The following is a 20,222-nucleotide window of genomic DNA, read 5'->3' as shown; positions in this document are numbered from 1 at the left end:
GAAGAAGCATTAGCTTTCTAACAAAGAAAGTATCTTTTTATCTCTGACTTTATCCGTTCGAATCGAAGAACACAAATCGGTCGTAACTGACGGGAAAACAATAAACAAGGCAGCCCACCCGACCGCCCAGGAAAGTCGGTGGTCCGCCCACCGCGATAACTCCTCCCTCATCCATTCCCTTTTCTCGGTAATACCGCGATAAAAAAGGGAGAAAAAATTATCTTCAGGTTCCATTTTTCTTTCTCTTTGCAGAAGAACTGCTCTTTTATTCGTGCGCTCCTGAAAGAAGCGAAGACATCTGCCTTCTTTCAACCGGATTTTCCCAGCAGCTATTCAATTACGGGCCGATATTTCGGAACAGCTCCAGATACTCTGCACTACACACTCACTGGCGCCGTATGTTGGAAACAGCTCCGCCAGATATATCTATCGCTCTTTGGACGGAAAGAGATCTCGGAGCTTTTCTCTATTGTCTTCTAGTTCTTATACACTCTCTCTCTCTCTCTCTCTCTCTCTCTCTCTCTCTTTGGAGTCATTCGATTCTCGAAGCTCAAACTATAGCTAAACCCTGTCCGTGCTAACCTCTATAAAGCCTATCGTAAAAAGTGTATTCCTCGAAGATTTGTTTTATTGTGAAGAATTGCACGTGTGCCTTAAAAAAACCGTTACACGTTTTATACGGCCTTTAAGATAATAGAGAGATTAAACCATACGCGTTGATCGAAAACGAAGCCGGTTCTCGATCAAGGAAAAAATGTGAAAATAGCTTTCGTAATCTCTGTTGTTGTAGTTATTTACCACGGTTTTTATTGACTGTTAAAAGTACTAAGGGTTTTGTACGGTATTTTATATTAAATGAATAAATGATTTAAAACTTTAATTTTTATTGCGCGGTATTTTTACCACAGCAATTTTATTCTTGTTGGTAATTTTTAGTGTCTGTTCCGTGAAAGAATACCATTTTTATTTACACTTCCGCAGGACCGGATACAAACTTCACAACTAAATTAGAATGTTATTTGTATTCTCTTTGTTGAAAATGTTTCGTTAATATGAAATGATAATCAATACCAGTGGCGTATCTGGGGAGCGTGTTATCCCCTCTGTTATTAATAAATTATTCATTATTTAAGTCAGTTTAATTTCATGTAAAGGCAGACACCAAATATTTTTGTAAATAATTTTATATTCCCAATAGAAAAGTTAACAATTAATTAGAATGTACAAAATATATCTCGGCTAATTAACGTATAAATTTATTTATAAATCATGAATCTAAAAATGTTCAACTTCAAAAAGGGTGGGGGAAAATTGGTGACGAAAACGTTTCTTTCTGCCTATTGTGACAGATTCGAGTGCAAACAGAATTTCAAATTTTAAGTTTTATTTGGTGCCAATTTCCCCTCAACGACTTTCGTAATCGAGCAATTTTAAAACTATATTTTTAATCACGTAATTAGTTTTAGCATATGTAACATAATTACTCGTAAGTATGCCCCTGTACCTTTATTCCATTCAAAAATCTTCACTAACGGTTTGTTTTAACCTTTTTATTCATCCTAGTAATTTTGGGAGTCACACTATTGGCTACTAACATATTTATTTAAGCCAATGGAAAACCTCTAAATTGAGTAGGAATTTTTTGCGTCGGAATTTTAGTCAGCCCAATGTAGTTTTATTGAAATTTATAAACTCGCTCGGTTTGTGCGGATGAAGTTAAATTATGAGTAATTTAGAAAAATAAAAGGTTGGGGAAAATGACCAATAAGGGGCTGTTCACAAATTACGTAACTCAGAAAAACCACTTTTTGGACTCCCCACCCCCCCTCGTAACAAAGAGTAACAAATGGAAAGACCCCTCTTCTCAAATTACGTAACAAATATCGAACCCCCCCCCCCCTTAAATTATTATAGTACGTAACAACTAATATGCTGGTAATAAAGTACAATAAGATCAGGTACTAAATTTTATTGTTTGTAATTTATATTTGAAATTACAACTGTATTTTTACGCAACACTTTATACCCATGGGTATGACATTCTTTTAAACGTGAGTAAACCAAAGAAAATGCTTATGTTTTTAATAATTGTGACTGTTTCTGAAAGTGATGAAAATTTTATTCTACGATATTAAAAATAAGATGTGTTACGTCACATTTTAGTGAACCCTCCCTCCCCCCTCCCCCCCCCCCCACGTAACAATTCGTAACGCTTGCAAACCCCCCTCCCCCCTACCCCCTACCACGTTACGTAATTTGTAAACAGCCCCTAAGTGATCGCTTTCCGAAAATGGAACAAGTCGTCGAAGTGGAATATTCCACCAGCGTTATTAAAACCCATATCAAGCCTAGAAGAGTTAGGCCTAGGCTCAAAAGAATCTGCAAAGACTCCAACCTTGTAGATGCGCCAGAAAATCTCAACCGGAATTTCAACTATTTTTTCCAATAAACTTGCTTCTTTTATTTGACAATGCAAATTTATTTTTGAACGTGAGTCTCCGATAATTTCATTAATTTGCAAATTAATTACATTAACGGAACTTGACACTATAATGTAGTTCATTTTAGCTCCTAAGCCTTGGTTGTTCAAAGCAGTTTTTTAATAACATAATGGTCGTCGGTTTATCAGACGTATAGCTAATTATACGACGGCATTATCGGCATTTGAGATTCGATGACGTCAAATATGACATCAAATATGACGTCAAATATTACGTATGGTACGGATGACGCAATATCTATGAAACAAACCGTTAGTGAAGAAATAGAGCTAGTGCCATACTTATGAGTAATTATGTTACATATGGTTTTAGGTTCAAAAACCTTTTGAACATGATATCTTGGAGTAGTAAAGCCTACAATGGCTCCAGAACGGTGGCACACAATTTATTTGCGCCATTTGTAAGCGTTGGCGACAACTATATTCTTACATTAGCTTATTGCATCTTTCTTTTTGGGTGCTTCCTAAATTTATCTCACCTTCCGTTCGGACCAAGAAAACTTTACACGTGACGTCAGACTCTACGTCACTAACGATGTCACAGGGAGCGAGAAATTAACTGCTCTCAATTATAAAGCTAACTTTGCAACCGTTCACTGCTCGGCTTTATTGCTCCCGGATAGTTAATTTAATTAACTAGTATTTATTTAATTTACTAATGGTTATTAAAAATTAGAACGTCTAATATTTTCACTCATTATTTTGTATTTTAGGACTTTTTAATTTCAGTTCTTACTGTTAAAAATGTCTTTTAATGGTGTAATTGAAAAATAAATGTTATTTTAAATTCGACATAGTGTACCAATTTATTTTCTTCCCCCAAACAGATTACAAAATGTGGCACCTCACTATTTCCCATAAAATTCAACACAATTTCTCCTACGGAAACCATCACCGGAATACACGTATAAAAAATCACCAGAAATCACAGAAAAAGTGTGAGAACTCAATGAACATCACTAGAAAATTGAAGAATTATTTGTTTTAATCGAGTTGAAGATAGCACTCGTTGTCAAGAATAATTTTTACTATTTTACGTAAAATAATGAGTTACTGTCATCGGTTTACGGTACTCAATCAGGTCTGGAAATAATGAGCTATTTTAGTGTCAAGCCCATACATCAAGCCCCGAAGATCTCAAAATGAATAAAAATTGAGGTAGAAGTAGACCCGTACTATTCGGGCGTTTCCCTTACAGTTGGAAAATGTCGAGATAAGACCCGAGCCACAAAATCCAAAGGATCTATAGGTCTTGAAAACACGTAACTGAAATTTTGAAAAGCTGTCTTTGTCATTACGAAACAGACGGAAAATTTCCCGGTCGATATAAATTTTCCGCTTTTTAATATCCACGATAAATTCCAAGGTGAAAGTTCATTTTCCCGGTTATTACACTTATCTCACTCTAAAAACATTTACAACTAAAGCTGTTAGTGTTCCCCGAATAAGATATTTCCCCCCGCCAGGTGCAAACACTGGGTAGCAGCGACCTTCATTACATCAGATGTCTCAGTACTTTCACGCAGGTGGTTAATTCCAGGACCAATAGATTGGTTTGAGACAAGGGGGAAGAGTTCTAAATTATCAACAGATAGAATTCTTCTCATGGGTAGTTCGTAGTCCTGCAAAAAGCTTATACAGAGGTAAGTTAGTGATTTTTTTACCTTTAAAACGGATTTTGGCACAAATTGAGTTGGAACCTCGAATTTTTGGAACCACGAATTGTTTCCAGAAATTGTGAACGTGGTTTAATTGCGCAATTCTTTACGTTTATAATTCTTAATTTGAAATAGCTGCTAAATAATATTTTCGAAGTATAAAGGGCAGATTAGAACGGGATTTTGCTTCGCACTGTTAAAAATTACTGTTAATTTTACAGTAATTTACCAGGAAAGTTCATGTAAAATAACAGGGTTTTTTTTCCTGAAACGTAGCAAGTAAAAAGCTGTTCTACAGTAAATCGACTAACATGACTAGAGCTGTTGTGTATAGTAAATATCTAGTTACACTTACGGTAAAAGTTGGTATTGGATTTTACCGTAATTTAACAGGAAATTACCGTAATTTTGGACAGTGTGTTAGTCTATATTCCGTTTCTAGATAATTATTTTTACGGTACTCTCATCATCGTCGACAGCGAGTGCGAACGCGGCCAAGAAGTAGGAGTGAGTCTCCGATAAGGAAACCTAGCAGCGAGGGACCTTCGCCGTTGAAATATGGTATTTGGCTTCCCCAGCAATGACAGGTAAGGGCCGTATAATAATAATAATAGCAATAAAGAATATACGCGAAAGTCAATAGAGCTTCGTTTGACGGGCCGGCCTTCTCTCTCGCTCTCTTCGCCACAGTTTATCCTGCCAAGTTGACAGGAATATTAAAAGTTGGAAACTCTACAATGAACGCCTGGATAGACGCCTTCCCCTTCTTATACACGTCCCCTCCAGTCTCCCGCGATCTATGTACCTCTACATTAATTGAGCTTTCCATGACGTATATCTCGAGCGGTGGGGGGGGGGGGGGGAGTTTTTTTTTCCAAAATTGATTCTTTCTAAATACGTTACTTTGATTTTTCAGTGATTAAACCGCGCGCTATTGAAGGCCCTTCATTTACAACGTCCGAACCTTCCAGATATTTCCATCGATTTTCAGCGTGTGGGGGGCGTCTTGCCATGTACAAAACATCATTTATTATACATAGAAATGAACATTTTCAGGCGGGACATGAATGTATACGCGTTTGACGGATATACGAGATTTTATCCTCCATTAAAACTGGGGGAGCGAACCCAAATATCGAGAGTTATTATTTATACTGATTTTAATAACGGCTCGTGTCGTTTGATCGGAAACTATACTTAGCGTACAATGGAGACACGGTTCGAATTGTTTTCCCGGATTAACGCATTACGCTACACGAAGATTTAAGACAACATATTTTTACTATCGCCGGAGAAGTTATATTTTGGTTTTTCTTAATAATTATTTTATTTTCGTAAAAAAATTGGTCTGTCAAATATAAACTTCCGCGTTGAGTTTGCAAGTTCTCTCCCCACTGGTTTAAGAGGTTTTCCCCCGAGCTCTTCAGTTTCCCCTTCCATAAACACTTGTTGAGGTTAACGGTAATAGTTAGTGTTGGGAGCTGTTGGCTCGCGTGGCATGAAGGGCTTGTCACCACCCTCCTACGCATTGTAACCCGGCCACCTGAATTAATGGTTTTAAAAGTCGCTTAATGACTTAGGCCTAAGGTGGTGCCTTGGGTATTAGCCTAGCTGATTATTAATTACGAAAATGATGGTTATCAAATTTTCAAATATAGTACAAAATTCGAACTTTGGGCTACTTTTGAAATCAGGTAGATACATTTTGAGAAGCAGCATTCGATCCTTCAATTTATCGTTCATTCAGTTATTTGGAATTAATCTAAGAGTGCAATTTTTTGAGGAGCTCAAAAGGATTCAAGAAATGTTATACGCTTTTCATTTATTTTCTATCTTGCGAATGAATAAAAACTCAATCATTTGAAAAAAATATCTCACAATTTTGTCTGGTGTAATAGGTGCGACTACAGAGTCTCGTTTTTCAAAGTATAAATTTGATTTATTTAAGAACGACATAAACCGAAAATGTCAGTAGCTGCTTTTCTAGAGCTTACAACCCCCTCCAATTCCTGAAAATTGATCCGTCTAGCTTATGCAGATTAATAAGTTCACGGTTCAAAGCAAAACTTAATAAGCCAAAAATATATTTTAAATAAACACGATCCATTTTGAATTTGAGAGATAAACCAATAAGCCGGATTCCATGTTTCTGGAGGATCAACGAATTTAAAATTTCGACCACTAGGTTTAACGGAAGATAGAGTTGATTGGCGCTAGTTACGTTAAAAAACAAGTCGTACCGCGTATTAGCTGACAATTTTTTTATTTAGTTGATGCTCCCTTTAAGCATCGCCATTAGAAGTTTTAATCAAACTTCGGGATGGTTTGAGAGCGCCATTAACCTAGCTGTGGTATCTCGTATGAAGGCTCAATCTCTTTAAACTTACGATCCTTAAATTAAAACAAAATTGCCTAAATTCTTAGAAAAACTGGTCAGGGGATTTTAACGCCTTGTTTTTGCCGTTCAATTTCCAATTTGAAAATTTTACCTTCAATTGAATATATCGCGAAAACGAGGCCTTGAATAGTCTTAAACTGATTGAAACGAAGGCCTGAGGCCCGTAAGGCGTATAAGCCACAAACACCTAATTAGGCGGACACGTCGCGAGGACCCCCTGAGAGCGACATCAATAAAAACTATATTGCTCTCAATAAATACCAAATAGGCCGCGAGCATAAAATCAATGATTAGTAGAAGGCCTCCCAATCTATCTCTTCGTCCGACCGCCTCCCAGTCAGCCTGCTTTTTTCCTCTTTATATATTCAGGCGGGAGTCGCTTCGAAGACGCGATGTCGCTGGTCAGTTAGCCAGAACCTTGACGAGCTATTGTTTCCGCAGTGGCTCGACGTGGACGAGTGAAATGAGGCTGACGCGTAGGCCGTCTTTATGACTATAGCCTCTAATCAAGCGCGTATCACGTGAGACGGTCTTTATTATCCAATTGGATGGAGGGCGGACTGGGAGGTCGCGCCAGTGTAGACGTGACGACGCCTCAATTATTTGCCTATAAGGGTTGATACGACACCACTGGCAGCGGCAGCGCCACACGCGGCCAGTGGTGGCGTTACGCGGTACTCTATCTTTTATGGCCTAAAACTGATAGGAGAACTAGGGTTTTGAAGGAAAAGCAAATAGTTTTACGAGTTTTTATCGCCGCTTTTAAAGCCTACTCGGTCGAATTTTGATCACACGATGAATTTAAATAAATGGGAAAGGATTTAGGAAATTAAAAACTCTTTTTATTTTTTATTTAGGGCTAATTTCGAGTAATGGTTAAAATATCCGAATTTCAAAGGATTTAATCGTTAAGAACGACTGGCGAATTTAATTGAGGTTCTTATCGGTAGTAAAATTAGTTCCAACCGCCACGCTCGTAGAGAGAAAATGTTTTGATGTAAAATCGTGTAGTGTCACGGTTACCCGAAAGAGGCGCTAAGGGTAGACTAAAGCCTACCTGCAAAGGAGGCAACATTTTCCAGAATTTTACATTTTTTAAAATAGAAAAACTCAGTGACGATATACCGTGAAAAAGATTTAGGATTTCCCAAAATTATTTTTCGAATAAATACGAAAGATTTTTATCGCTGCTTAAGCCGATTTATTTTTTGAGGAAATTTGAAAACCGAAAGAAAACCCTTGTGAATAGAGCCAGATTTTCACAACAGCTGAAGAGTGACCCAGAACGCTCTTGGAACGAGGGCACAGTTATTTCCGAAGCAGAATAAATAAATCTAAGCCCCCATAAAACAATATACATTACACATTTTTAAGAAAATGACCACCTGAAAATATAGACTGATTATTTCAAAGCTAGAAAATTTAAAACATTTTTAAACATTTATTTTTAAAATCCATAAAATAAAGTTTTTAAAGGCTTTTAGCTATGTGGCAAATGAGTTCAGTTTTCAACTCCCTCTTCGCAGTGGCGTAGCCAGAAATCCTTTAAGGAAGGGGTTAAAATTATGTAAAATAAATGAGAGGGGTCGAGAAGGGGTTTAAATTTTAGTACAGTCAAAGTTACACCCATAGGGGGGGGGGGGGTTGTACGCGGAAACCCTCCCCTTGTCTACGCGTTTGACATTGTACTCCTTGATTGAAGATTAAATGAAAAATCTCGTGGTTGAAATAAGCGAAACGTCAGTGTAGACTCGCTTCGTTCAATGAAAGCTAACTGGCGAGATATTAGCTACGAAGTTAGTTTATCGCGTCGATTCTGAAACTAGGGTTTACAGCCACGGTCGAGAAGTCGCTTGGAAACACGACACGACACCGTGTTCAACGTGTACACTGTATTGATCAATCTCGCCAGTACCTTTTTAGCTGACTAATCACGTCGTGTTCGAAATAAAAAGGCGAACAAAGTAGCGAGTGGTCAGCTCCATTTGTCGAATTGGAAATGACATAGTAATCACGCGCAAAAGCCTTTTGATAATATCGACGCAAAACATTCTTAAACAGATCAAAGATAGAGAGAGAGAGAAGCAGTAGGATATTGGCATCAGGGAGTTTGACGCGAGTGCTCGAGGAAGCGTTCCATAATATATTTTACAAACACGCGTTGTGTGTGTGGATGCATCTCTCCGACGCCAGTTCCGAGCGTTACGCTCTTCGTTTTAAATAAAAATCATCGTCGAGGCTTAGGCCTGGTGGCAGCAGCGTCTCGTCTCTGGCGGATATAAAAATAGTGGGCCTTCAATCCGGCGCTATGACGAAACCGAACTGCCGCGAGTTTTGTGGATTTCTCGTTTAAAGTAAGGGACTAGATTGACAGAGGGAGCACGGCTCGATGTAAATAGGGAAGATTCCAACGTCGACCGCCAGGAGGAGAAGGGCGCTTTCCCGAACCGGGGATAGAGGAGGATAGTCTCTGCTGGTCGTAAACTTCACCGATGACCCCTGCCGACACGACTTTAGTTAATGAGGCTTGATGGAAGAGGATGTGGGCTCCGAACCGGGAGATTGAAGGAAACCCCTTCACCCCCGCCTGGCGCGCGACGCCACCCCGAATACGTTCCAGGCCCCGAAACGACAGGATTGAGACTCGCTTTCAAATGATAGCCTTAATCCGAGTTCGCACACGCCACGATCTCGGCAGCGCGGAGAAGCCATCCGCTCGATATCCCGCTTCCCGACACCACTAAATTTGAATTATTTTTTGTTTGCCTAGGCCTTTATAAGTAAACCCTAACTTTTACAGATCTACATTTTACTGACTTAAATTGGATACGCGCTTAAGGATTCTCTCTTCCCCGTCGACTCGAAAATATACTTCAGCGCGGGGAAGTTTGCCTTGACCCTCAGTTTTTTCAAAAGTTGACCGAAGCTATAGGTAAAGAGCGAATTTAATTCATTTGGGGTGAGCGTCTTCATTGCTACGCGATTTGGGGTTAGTTAGAAATCGGCCGAACAAATAAATTAACCGGCAAAATTTCGATTAATCATAAAAATTGTGGTTAACTGTTTATTTATGAACATTTTATACGAATAAACAACGATTTAACATGCAAAAATAATGTTTTTTTTCGGATATTTTTTGGATAATTGTCGGTTATGAATAAAAATAAATAATTGGATAATTTCTTATTCAAACGCTAGTTAGTTTTGTTGGTCGCTATAACGCAGGGCGTTATCGTACCATATACATTTTTTTAATTTGGTTATTGTTTAAAAGAGAACGTTGAAAATATAAGCTTTACAATGAAAAAAATATATATATAGTTTTGAATGAGAAATATTTTAATCGTAATATCTTAACTATATCTAAATGACAGCAAATATGAATGGACTTTTATATCAAACTTACGAAAGTTTTGTTTTGAAAACCTGATATACATGTAGATAATAACGTCATACAATTATTTTTACGCACGTGACAATCTATACACTCTTTTTCGCGCCTTTATTTGACCCCTCTTACTTGCCTCCCGCTCGTCGGCCATTGCCTCTGCCCTCAGCGGGGAGTGTAGCATCCACTCTTTGGGTTCCCATAATGGAGGATGGGGCTGAAAGGGGGAAAACCAAACATGGACGAGCCCAGGAAAATACCGCGAAAAAGAGTGTATACGTTTTCATACTGTACATGATTTTAAATTGTTGCTTCTCGAAATGCGAACGAGTCGTGCGGGGAAAACGCCCAGATAGAACCCTGCGGAGGAGATGGGATGAATCAAATGCGAAAAATACAAAAATAAAATGGCGGGCTGCTATGCCTCTGACTCAAGAAGCGAGTAAAATACTTTAGAAGCGATTCAAACATCTTTACGAAGTGGCCGGAATCCTAGAAAAGCAGGATCAGGGTTGTCACAGTTTTTTCACAATCAAATTCCAGGTTTTCCCTGACAGTCTCCGGAGATTTTCCGGACCTATTTTGTGCCAAGATTTTGTATTTTTTAACCTATATGTTAGAAAACGTTTCCTATTTGCAACCGAAATTAAATTCCCTGACATTTCCCTGATTTTTATACCTATATTCAAATTCCCTGACTTTTCCAGGAATTCCAGCTTTTCCAGGTACCGTGGCAACCCTGTGGATTTTTATTATAATTTGGGAAAAGTTCTGAAATAGGTGTACTATATCCAAATGGCTTGGCTTAATGTGTATTTTTTAATAATTGATTCAGGAGGATTCTACGCTATACTCTTTCGTTCTTAAACTCTTCAAACGACATTATTAAGATTAAAAAATGTGAAAATTAATGTTATTTATTTCCTACCTTAGTTAAATTTTATTTACAGACGCTTAAAAAAAGCTCCCAAAAATTCAGTAAAAAATGCGTAAAATTAACTCTTTATTATTTTAGGTAAGGAAGAAATTCAAGTTGGCCTGTTTCGGTAGAATTCTATCCACCAGTTATTTCCCAAGTTGCGCAATTCTTTTTTATCAATTCTTTTCGTGACGGTGACGTTCTTGACGTCCAGATTTTTCAACTCGAAGTTGTTGGCGAGGACGCAACAGCACCTGTTGTAACAGAGGGTCGCCGGCAGTTTCTCGTGCACTTCATTTTTGTAAGTCATGCACTGTTTGGTGCACTCTGAACATTGCATGTTCATACTATTTTCTGCAAATACGTGTCAATCAATATCGAATAAATATATGGGTCAAAGATTTCGAACACGGCGGTTGTCCTGTAAACACGAGCGCGAACTACAAACCGGAAGTCTGTACGAGTATAATAACCTAATACCAAATGTACCGTATGTGTGTTCGATTTTACGCTGGTTAATGGTGGCTTTAATATACAGAGAATTTCAATGAAATCACCATTTAAAAACGTGATACGTGTGTAAGGATTTACGATAATATAAAATCGTTTGAAGCTGTAATCTTAATTTGAAATTATTCTTATAATTAAATACGAACTAGACATAACGTAAAATACGTACTTTAATTTTAATTTTAATTAAAATTAATTTGAATTGTTTTATCATCGTAGTGTATACTAATAAATTATTTCCGTTAATGTTTAAATTTAAAATATTAATTAAATTATAATTATCTATACACTATAAATACGGTAGGTACGAGTAGAAATCTAGATATTTGAATGTTAGGATTAAATGCAGTATTTCTACGCGAACTATTTTGCTGGAGCTGTTTTTAAAACCAAAGTATACTGACTGAGTTCAATATTGCAACCTGTAGATTCCAAACGACAGTTCACGTCTGAAAATCGTCCATCGTAATTATCATTAATGATTGTAACCAGATGGCGACATTGCTTGTTCCATTCATAGCATTGGTCTAATATCAAAAGCGTATAATTTTAATATCTTTATTTTTATTTTTTTTAGATTAAGGTACCAGTATAAGTATTGAATTTAAAGTGGATTAAAAAAAAACGAATGCAATGTTCATTAGAAATTTTTACTGTTGACCAGAAACGTAAAACACAGTCAGTTTCTTTCAAGTACATTTCATGGTTGAGTTTAAAATGACAATGACTTAGACAGTGATTTTATTACAAAACGGCGTTGGAGGACCCAATTTTCTTCGCGCATGTTCTGATCAAGTATATTTGGCCACTTAAATGTTTATTCACAAAATGGCCTTTACGTAATTGTATTTCAATGTACGCAAACAAATCCATTAAAATAGCGGTAAAGTAAAGAGCAATAGTGAGTACTCTCGAAAGTAAACTAAAATATATTTGAGTAATATATATACAATTTCGTAGGAGGTGAAAATTTATGCCTGGAGAACCTCCGTATGCCCGGCGCTTAAACGTGCTGAAAAAATGCGTCAAGGTTTAACTGTACGGGTTCATTTGTTTAAAAAAATCTAAACGACACTTCGCGAAATCAGGTTTATTTTTTAACGATCTACTACTTTTGTACCCTTTAAATTGTTCAAAATTCAGCAGATTTTTTAAATTTATTGATCGATGAATAAAATATGATAACAGAAATAACGAATTGTTTTTTCGATAACCTTTGAATTTAGTGGAATTGCTTAATTAATTTCCTCTAATTGGCTTTGAAATATCAAAATTGCATTGCAATGGATTCGGTGGTACTGCCGAAACGTCTTCATTTTTCCAATCAAAACACGATTTTGAAAAGAGGAATCTTTAAAATATTGAAAAACCTTCGGTGTTTTTCTGCGAGCACTTACTCGTTTTCTTAATCTCAGAAATTACTATTTCAACAGTTAAACGAGAGTGGAAATGTGTTTAGCTTTTTCCAGGACAAATGTTAATGGAACTTATCTATAATGAGTTTTCCAAACACGAAAATGATTTAAAACTAAAATAAGATAAATATGATTTGAATGTCGCTGGATTCATCAACGAAACACGATACCTCAAACTTCAACTGAACTCGAAAATCCTTGATAACAAATATACAAATTGCGAACATTGTATGTTTTCAATTTAAAATATAAGGGTGATTTCTTGGGTAGATGAAACCGAGTCGTTAGTTAATACTTAATAATTACATTTAACTCAACGATTTTGGTCTTCTAACTAGACACTAGTTATTCGTATTACCACTGTCTCGGCACTGAACACTAAAGGTGTCAAAGTTCTAATTAACACAAACTAATCTCTTTACAATGACTCTCACGCGGAACCATTATAAAATGCGTCGATAATAATAAAAAATTGTAACAATTAGAACTTTGAAAACGACGCGATACTTACAATTATTGCCATTTATTCTGTCACCTAGCGCCGGGAAATCGAGACATCTCGGAGTAACTATGTGCCATAGAAGAACGAACGCTAACGCGAATGTAAAATCCATGCGAGAAGTCGAACCGCAGCTTTTTCTCGTTGGGGAAAGCGCAGCCAAAACCAAATCGCAAATGTACGTTATAGCGCTTGATGACGTAGTACTCACTCTCTCTCTCTCTCTCTCGCTCGCTCTCTAGCTTTGCGTTGAAAGTAGGTGAGCTTCAACTATTCTAATTTGTTTTGACTACTTGTTTGAAGTTCAGTACGTCATTTCTCGGAAGGGAAACAGACAGAAATTTTTACAAAAGTATTCGTATTTCCTCCCTTTCAGGCCTATAAAAAAATTCAATATTCTATAGTTTATTGTTTCGCAAAAATTGATGTGTTGGAAATAATAATTAAACTCTTGGTGTATTTGCGGTGAGAGGGTGTTAAGTTTAGGTTGTCTAAGAGAGAAGAGAGCGTCAATCTTTATACCTACTACCGGAAGTAACATAATATCATAAAGTAAGACTCTGAAATATTTTATCTCACCATTGCTTAATCGGACGTTTATAATATATAAATAGTACTCAAAAATCGAAAAAAATTAATAATAGTCGTAATTAGAGTTGTTAGTCGGAAATTTTTCCGTATTTTTCCGAAAAAAGTTAAAAAGTTTTAATTCCATGATTAGCCTAATATTGTTCGAAAATTTAACTTTGGCGGCATTTTCACCTCAATTTTTCGAGTCCAAAAGTAAAACTAAACCGCTAGACTAGTCTAGAATAGAAACCCTTAAAAAGTAATATGTTTCAGTTTTCATTTTTCCAATTTTCTTTTACTTAAAAAAAAAATAATCAGCTGGGTTAATGGCACCACTTTAGGCCTACGTCATCAAGCGACTTTTATAGCCATTAATTCAGGTGGCCGGGTTACAATGCGTAGGAGGGTGTTGTCAAGCCCTTCATGCCACACGAGCCAACAGAAAATTTTCTGTAAATTTTTCCACATTTAATTTTTCCGGAAAATTAAAAACTCTAGCCATAATCAGCTAGACTAATACCCAAGGCCAAAGTCATCTAGCGACTTTTATTGCCCGGATAACTACCTTCAGTAACGAAAAGAGTGTTAATAATAGATAATTTTAATATTTTATAATAATTTTGCATTATCTTTATTTTATAAGCGTTTAAATTTTCACTAAGACTATTAACTATGATTTACGAGCTCATTCAAAAAAAGCGTCGAGAAAATAGGAAATATATACTTTACGTTTATTACTTTACTTATGGTACAACGATATTTCGTTGAATACTACCCTCTGCTTTCCTAGAGTAGTTCTTCCTAATCACGTAGTCACGGTGAGCTTTGAATTAGTACATTGTTAAACTACGCTTACCTTCGTTTGACTCAGCGCGGGGGTTGTCGCGGTATTTAATTTACAGTTCTACTAAATACGCATTTGTCTAAAAACTAATTTCGTATTGTAGTAGTGAAATGCTAATAAATGTCAGTGAATAATACGAAAGCAATGGCGTAACTTATCCGAGAGACGAGTAAGTAAACTGGAGATAACTTTTTCCTAATTCAAACAATAATTTTCTCGATTTCCTAACGAGACAGGTGTCAGATTATTTTTACGATTCTTGTTCGAGGATCATAATGAACATTGTAGGGGCTGATTCGACAAAGACCCATGACCTTGTTTACTCAACTTCATAAATTCAGGCCTACTTCAAAAAAGGAATTTTAACTATTTATAACGCGTATATTCTACAGCTATTATGTTTATGAAGGGTGTTTTACGTTCACTGGATTTAATCTAGCAGCGAATGGTTCCAACTAAAAACGTAAAGGTCTACGCAATCTTCTATCGCGAATGTCTCATGCCAGAAGTTTTTAATAAACGTTTTATATTTATTATACAGGGTGTTAAGGATAAGAGTACCGAAACTTTATATATGCATTCTATTGGTCTCTATGAGTAAAAAATGTCTAATAAGCTTCGTTTCAGAGATATGGGCTCCCATAAAACTACCTCAAAAAACCGGACACAGCCTTAAATATGGCAAACAATATTCTTCCTTGAACCAAATTGTTTTCATTAAACTATCAATTGTTTTTTATCCGTGAGGCGAGAAACTTTAATAACAAGTGGCAAAAGTTCATTAATGTACTTTTAGAAGTAAAATGAGTTTGAAGACAAATACAGGCCATTTTAATTTATTGATACGATTTTAATTATTAAATTTAAAGATACGAATTTCTTGTATTTCTCTTAGCCGTCTATCTACAGACTCAAACGCCAGTCGATCTGACACCAGTCTTTTAGGAATCTACTGCTGGTTGAATCTTTGAGCTTCTAACCCATTTTTCTTGAGCCCGTCCGTGCAATAAGCGTTCCTGGACCAATGTGCCATATTAGCTACAATATTAGACAATTTTAAAACAATTCCTTTAGAATTTTTATGACATTTGTATCTTTAGATTAAATAATTAAAATCGTATCAATAAATTAAAATGGCTTGTATTTGTCTTCAAACTCATTTTACTTCTAAAAGGACATTAATGAACTTTTGCCACTTGTTATTAAAGTTTCTCTCCTCACGGATAAAAAACAATTGATAGTTTAATGAAAACAATTTGGTTCAAGGAAGAATATTGTTTGCCATATTTAAGGCTGTGTCCGGTTTTTTGGTTGACAACACAAACTTTACCTAGACGAGCAGATGTTCGATTATCCACATGGCGCGGGAAAAATATTAATTTTGAATGTTATAAAGCGATAAACGATTTGTCAAGACGATTGTATATTACATTCAAGTTGATATAAACGGGAAAAATTGTCAGTGGAATATTTCTTATATCATTTGTTAGGTTAATTAAAGTTTAATTATCGCCAACCTTATATTAATTTCAATGGGGTGGGTGAAATTTTTTAACCAAGTTACGCGTGAGCTCGCCCCTAGAGGCGCTGCGCCCCTTATCCGAAAGTTTAAGTGAGACACCCTCATTTAAAAGGGACCAAATTCAGAGTGAAAAAGTGAACTGAACTGAACTGAACTGTACTCTATTGCGGAACAGCACTGACGCCGGAATTTGAAACCGTTGACATGTCGTCTGCTTACTATACAGTGTGATTTAAAACTCAGTACAAACCTTTTAGGGTTTTGTAGGGGTTGAGCGATTCTCTGCGACGAATTGGAAGAGCACTAGAAAGTTTCCAAGTGTGGCCTAAAAACCCTAAAAGTTTATACTGAGTTTTGAATCACCCTGTATAATATTGCTATTACCAAAATAGCAGATATAAATAATTTTGACAGGCTAAGCCTAATTTTTAAATTTAAAACAGGAAACATTTAAGCAGACGACAATAAATAATACGAATAGTGCCATTGGAGGAACCCAAATCATTAGTTATTGAGTCGTTCTATTGCGACTCACAAAAATTAAATCTAAACTCATTTTTGTATACCTTCTATTTTACTTAGGGGCCCACAAATCGGTTTTAGGGGCCCTCGAATCGCCTCCTTGATTAAACCGGTAGGGCCCCAAGCAGGGCTTAAGGGGCCCCAGAATTGCCTCCTTGATTAAACCGGTAGGGCCCCAAGCAGGCCCATTTACGTTCTGTAAATTTTTTAAAAGTCTACATTTGCAAAAAGTAATACTAAAATCATGGCTCCGCCACTGTACTTTAGTCGACTTCCACTTGGTGGATACTTTTCACTGGTTCTGGAACAAAGAGTGTACTCTTTTTACTCTAAATTAAACTTAGTTTGTTCTGGAGGAGATAATTACAATACACCGTGCACTATTCGTCAAGGTCAGAGTATTGGGGCTACACTTTTTACTCCTCATCAAAAGAGAGTAAACTTATCTCAGGTAACCATTTTAGGAATACGTTTTTACCCCGACTCGATCTATTTACCACCACCGAATCGGAGTATAATGACGTAACAGGATTACTCTTCTTACCCTACTCCGAAATCTCAGAAGAGGTGAAAAATATCCACCTGTTATTAGTAGAATTCTGAGCGATTGAGCGAATACTTTTGGCTTACCTCCGAGCAGTTTACATCCAATTTAGAGCAACACTTTTGTCGTTGAATTATTCGTCAAAGTATTTAGGATTATACCGTGAAGTCATCTTCAAAATTATATAAACCATCTTTACGCTACACTAAATACCCCAGGTAAGCATAAAATTTATAACTACTGTGACAAATTCATAAATGCCAATGGAGAAGTAGGACGTCACATAAAACAGTTTCTTTTTTAAAAAATGACATGGTTTTGACTGTTTATTACGTTTTTTTAATAAAGTTTATAATATTTGATAGGATTTTGATTATCCCTTTAGGTTTGTTGCTTTTCAAAATAAACGAAAAGTAACAAACCCCCGATTGTGTGTATACAGTGCCGTAGCAAGGGGGGGGGCACGTTCAATCTACATTTTGGAGGTTGAAACAGTAGGATGTTCTTGCTATTGAATACCCTAGATTCGGATCCACCTTGTAAACATGTTTTATATAAAATGATTTAATTGTCAATAATTAAAATAAATATGGTTCAGACTATACAAATTTATTAGTGCTAAATTAATTGTTCATACCTTACGCTGTTAACACCTATCCACCAAACAATGCGTTTGTGTTCAGCTTTAGTGTGTGGCAATATTACAACGACTGCCCAGGGCCGTCTTTACGTGATTGGGGGCCCCTGGGCAAAGCGATACGCGGGGCCCCTAATAATTCCAGACAATTTCTTAAAGGCCTAGGTTTTTTTCTGCCTGTCCCCCTTTAAATTAACTTATTGGAGCACAAATACCCCGGTGGTAGGCCAACCGCTGAACATGTTGGCCTAATTTAAAGGGGGGGCAGGCAGAAGAAAAACTAGGCTTTTAACCTCCAATGCAAAGTCCATCGTCGCCCGAATCTTCAAATATTGGTTCAAATAAAAAAATGCGACGGTCTACACCGTCTATATCACGAAAAGACATGTTTTAGATAGTTTAAAAATTTGTAAAATGTAAATAGACAATACTACAATTTAAAAAATGTGAAAAACAATATTTGTAAGATTCATCTTTTTCACCTTACAAAAGTTGAAAATGGGGCCCTCCAGAATCTTGGGGCCCTAGGGCAGTGCCCTATTTGCCCAATGGGAAAGACGGCACTGCGACTGCCCTCACGAGGGCTAACGTTTCGTGGTCCTCAATGAAATTACTCGTGTTTTCTTTAGTTTCCAGTATAAAATTTAAAAATTAGGTTTAGCCTCTTAAATTATTTATATCTGCTATTTCGGGAATTCCACGAGACTACGGGTCAAAGGTTTCAAAATTCCCGCGTCAGTGAATAGCTCAATTTCATTGGTTGGATTTAAATTAGTTGTATATCACAAACAACTTGTACACCTATAAATCGGTCACCAACCCGAAAATAGGCCGAGTGTTGGTCTCCCAAAAAGTGTACCATCATTTGCTGTTCCCACTGCTTAATTTACTGCCAATTAGTTGGACAAACTCTGTGGAAAAACTAATTGACATTTAAAAGTTGTATAGGCTGAACACCCTTTAGCTTCGATTTTAGGAAATATAGCGCCATCTGCCTTAATACCTGTTAACTAAATGAGTAAGTAAATGGTAGGTTACTTTTTGACTTAAACGTTTATAGGCTGAAACTATTCGCTGTATAATTTTTAATAAGCAAATTCAATTTAAAACTCGGTAGGCCATAATTTAAACTACGTACGAAACTTACTGTAATAATTGGGTTTGATATTAAAGATAAAAAAGTAAACGTAAATTTTTACGAGGTACTAAAAGGGACGCTAAATGCTTTAAAGCGTCACTGTTTGCCAATGAAGAGGTTTCGTTGCCTTTATCAAATCGAAGGGGGGACCCTAAATTATAGACGTTCGTACAGACAGTGACGGCGATTGACATAAGCAGCGTGCCACGCAAAAGCTGTTTAAAGTCATAGTCGGCTGACATTCGACGGTAGTTGGAATTTTAAAACATTTTTAGCGTGCGCTCTTTTGAAGTTAAAGTTGTTTTTATTGGACGTTACGTAGGAAATTTCCGTTGGTCCCCCGGGAAATCTTATCAAAAAAAATCTAACTTTTTGTCGTAACAGTCGTAAAGGAAATTCGGCCTGGCTGTGAAGTCAGCGGCGTAGACGGATATCTTGGCCTATTTATCCCTCGAAGGGAGCTCGTGACGGGTCAGGGTGAAACGGAGAGATACGATAGTGGGATAAATAGTTCCGAAAGTGTCCGCCGAAAGCGCCGCGATCGTTCTTTCAAGCCAACGATTTTATTTGCATGAACTAAAAAGGGGGCAATACCTCTTTTTACGAGGGTTCCCAATTTTACGGTGTCGAAAGTTATTGGCGTTCTAGCACCGTGGAACATTTATGCGATTCTTATGGGAGGCCCCGTTGATTCCCAATAATCAGCCTCACTGTTGCATCAGCGTCTGCTTATACTATTTAAACCATTTCGCCGACATACAGGTTCAATTTCATTTCGCGGTAAAGAGGTTACTTATCAACAACACACGATGTTTTTCTCAAAACAATAAATTGTATTTTGTTGAATTTTTCCATATCAGTACCGTCGTTACGCGTAAAACTAGGGCTGATAACGCCGTCCGCCTCTGTGCTTGTTTATAAGAAGGCAGTGTTTTTCCAAATATGGAAATAATATACGTGGAAAATTAACGCAACTTTGAGATATCGTTATTTCGCTGCATACAATGGTTTGTTTTTAAAATGTGAACCGATAAATGAGTGGGATTTGCTACTACGCGTATCTAAAATCTAGCCAAACGTTGGCCCCTGAAAAAGTTGGAAACACTCTGGCAGAAGCCTGTGTGATTGTTTTGCTAGATTTCATAGTGGCGGCGCCAG

At 36.9% G+C, this 20,222-nt stretch overlaps 1 protein-coding gene and 1 long non-coding RNA gene across 4 annotated transcripts; one reads left to right on the top strand and one right to left on the bottom strand.

The window, feature by feature from the left end:
• The first annotated feature begins 4,016 nt into the window (after positions 1-4,016).
• Positions 4,017-11,443, top strand: LOC149947485 (uncharacterized). The gene is made up of 3 exons (XR_016480346.1): positions 4,017-4,143; positions 4,601-4,745; positions 10,960-11,443. It is a non-coding gene; the product is annotated as an uncharacterized LOC149947485 (long non-coding RNA).
• On the bottom strand, positions 10,846-14,820 carry LOC149947484 (uncharacterized). Of its 3 annotated transcripts, none has more exons than XM_090172016.1 (4): positions 14,714-14,820; positions 13,300-13,665; positions 11,778-11,900; positions 10,846-11,217 (listed from the first exon to the last, which is right to left on the bottom strand). In XM_090172016.1, exons 2-4 carry the CDS (start codon positions 13,400-13,402, stop codon positions 10,973-10,975), a joined length of 471 nt encoding a protein of 156 aa, XP_090028142.1. In that variant the 5' UTR covers positions 13,403-13,665; positions 14,714-14,820; the 3' UTR covers positions 10,846-10,972. The 3 variants fall into 3 exon arrangements, with proteins under 3 accessions (XP_090028142.1, XP_090028141.1, XP_090028139.1); XM_090172015.1 differs by lacking the exon at positions 14,714-14,820 and adding an exon at positions 14,582-14,698; XM_090172013.1 differs by lacking the exon at positions 14,714-14,820 and adding an exon at positions 14,587-14,698.
• Between the last annotated feature and the right edge of the window lie 5,402 nt (positions 14,821-20,222).

This window comes from Leiobunum rupestre, chromosome 4 (genome assembly GCF_980474605.1).
Source record: "Leiobunum rupestre chromosome 4, qqLeiRupe1.1.hap1, whole genome shotgun sequence".
NCBI classification, from domain to species: domain Eukaryota; kingdom Metazoa; phylum Arthropoda; class Arachnida; order Opiliones; family Sclerosomatidae; genus Leiobunum; species Leiobunum rupestre.
This window is presented reverse-complemented; position numbering and strand designations above follow the sequence as displayed.

Coding starts and splice junctions, on each gene's coding strand:
- LOC149947484 (XM_090172016.1), bottom strand. CDS start 13,402: ATGGATTTTACATTCGCGTTAGCGTTCGTTCTTCTATGGCACATAGTT. Junction 11,901..13,299: donor CAGAATAAATGGCAATAATT/GTAAGTATCGCG, acceptor TTTTGATATTAG/ACCAATGCTATGAATGGAAC. Junction 11,218..11,777: donor AGGTTGCAATATTGAACTCA/GTCAGTATACTT, acceptor ACGTATTTGCAG/AAAATAGTATGAACATGCAA.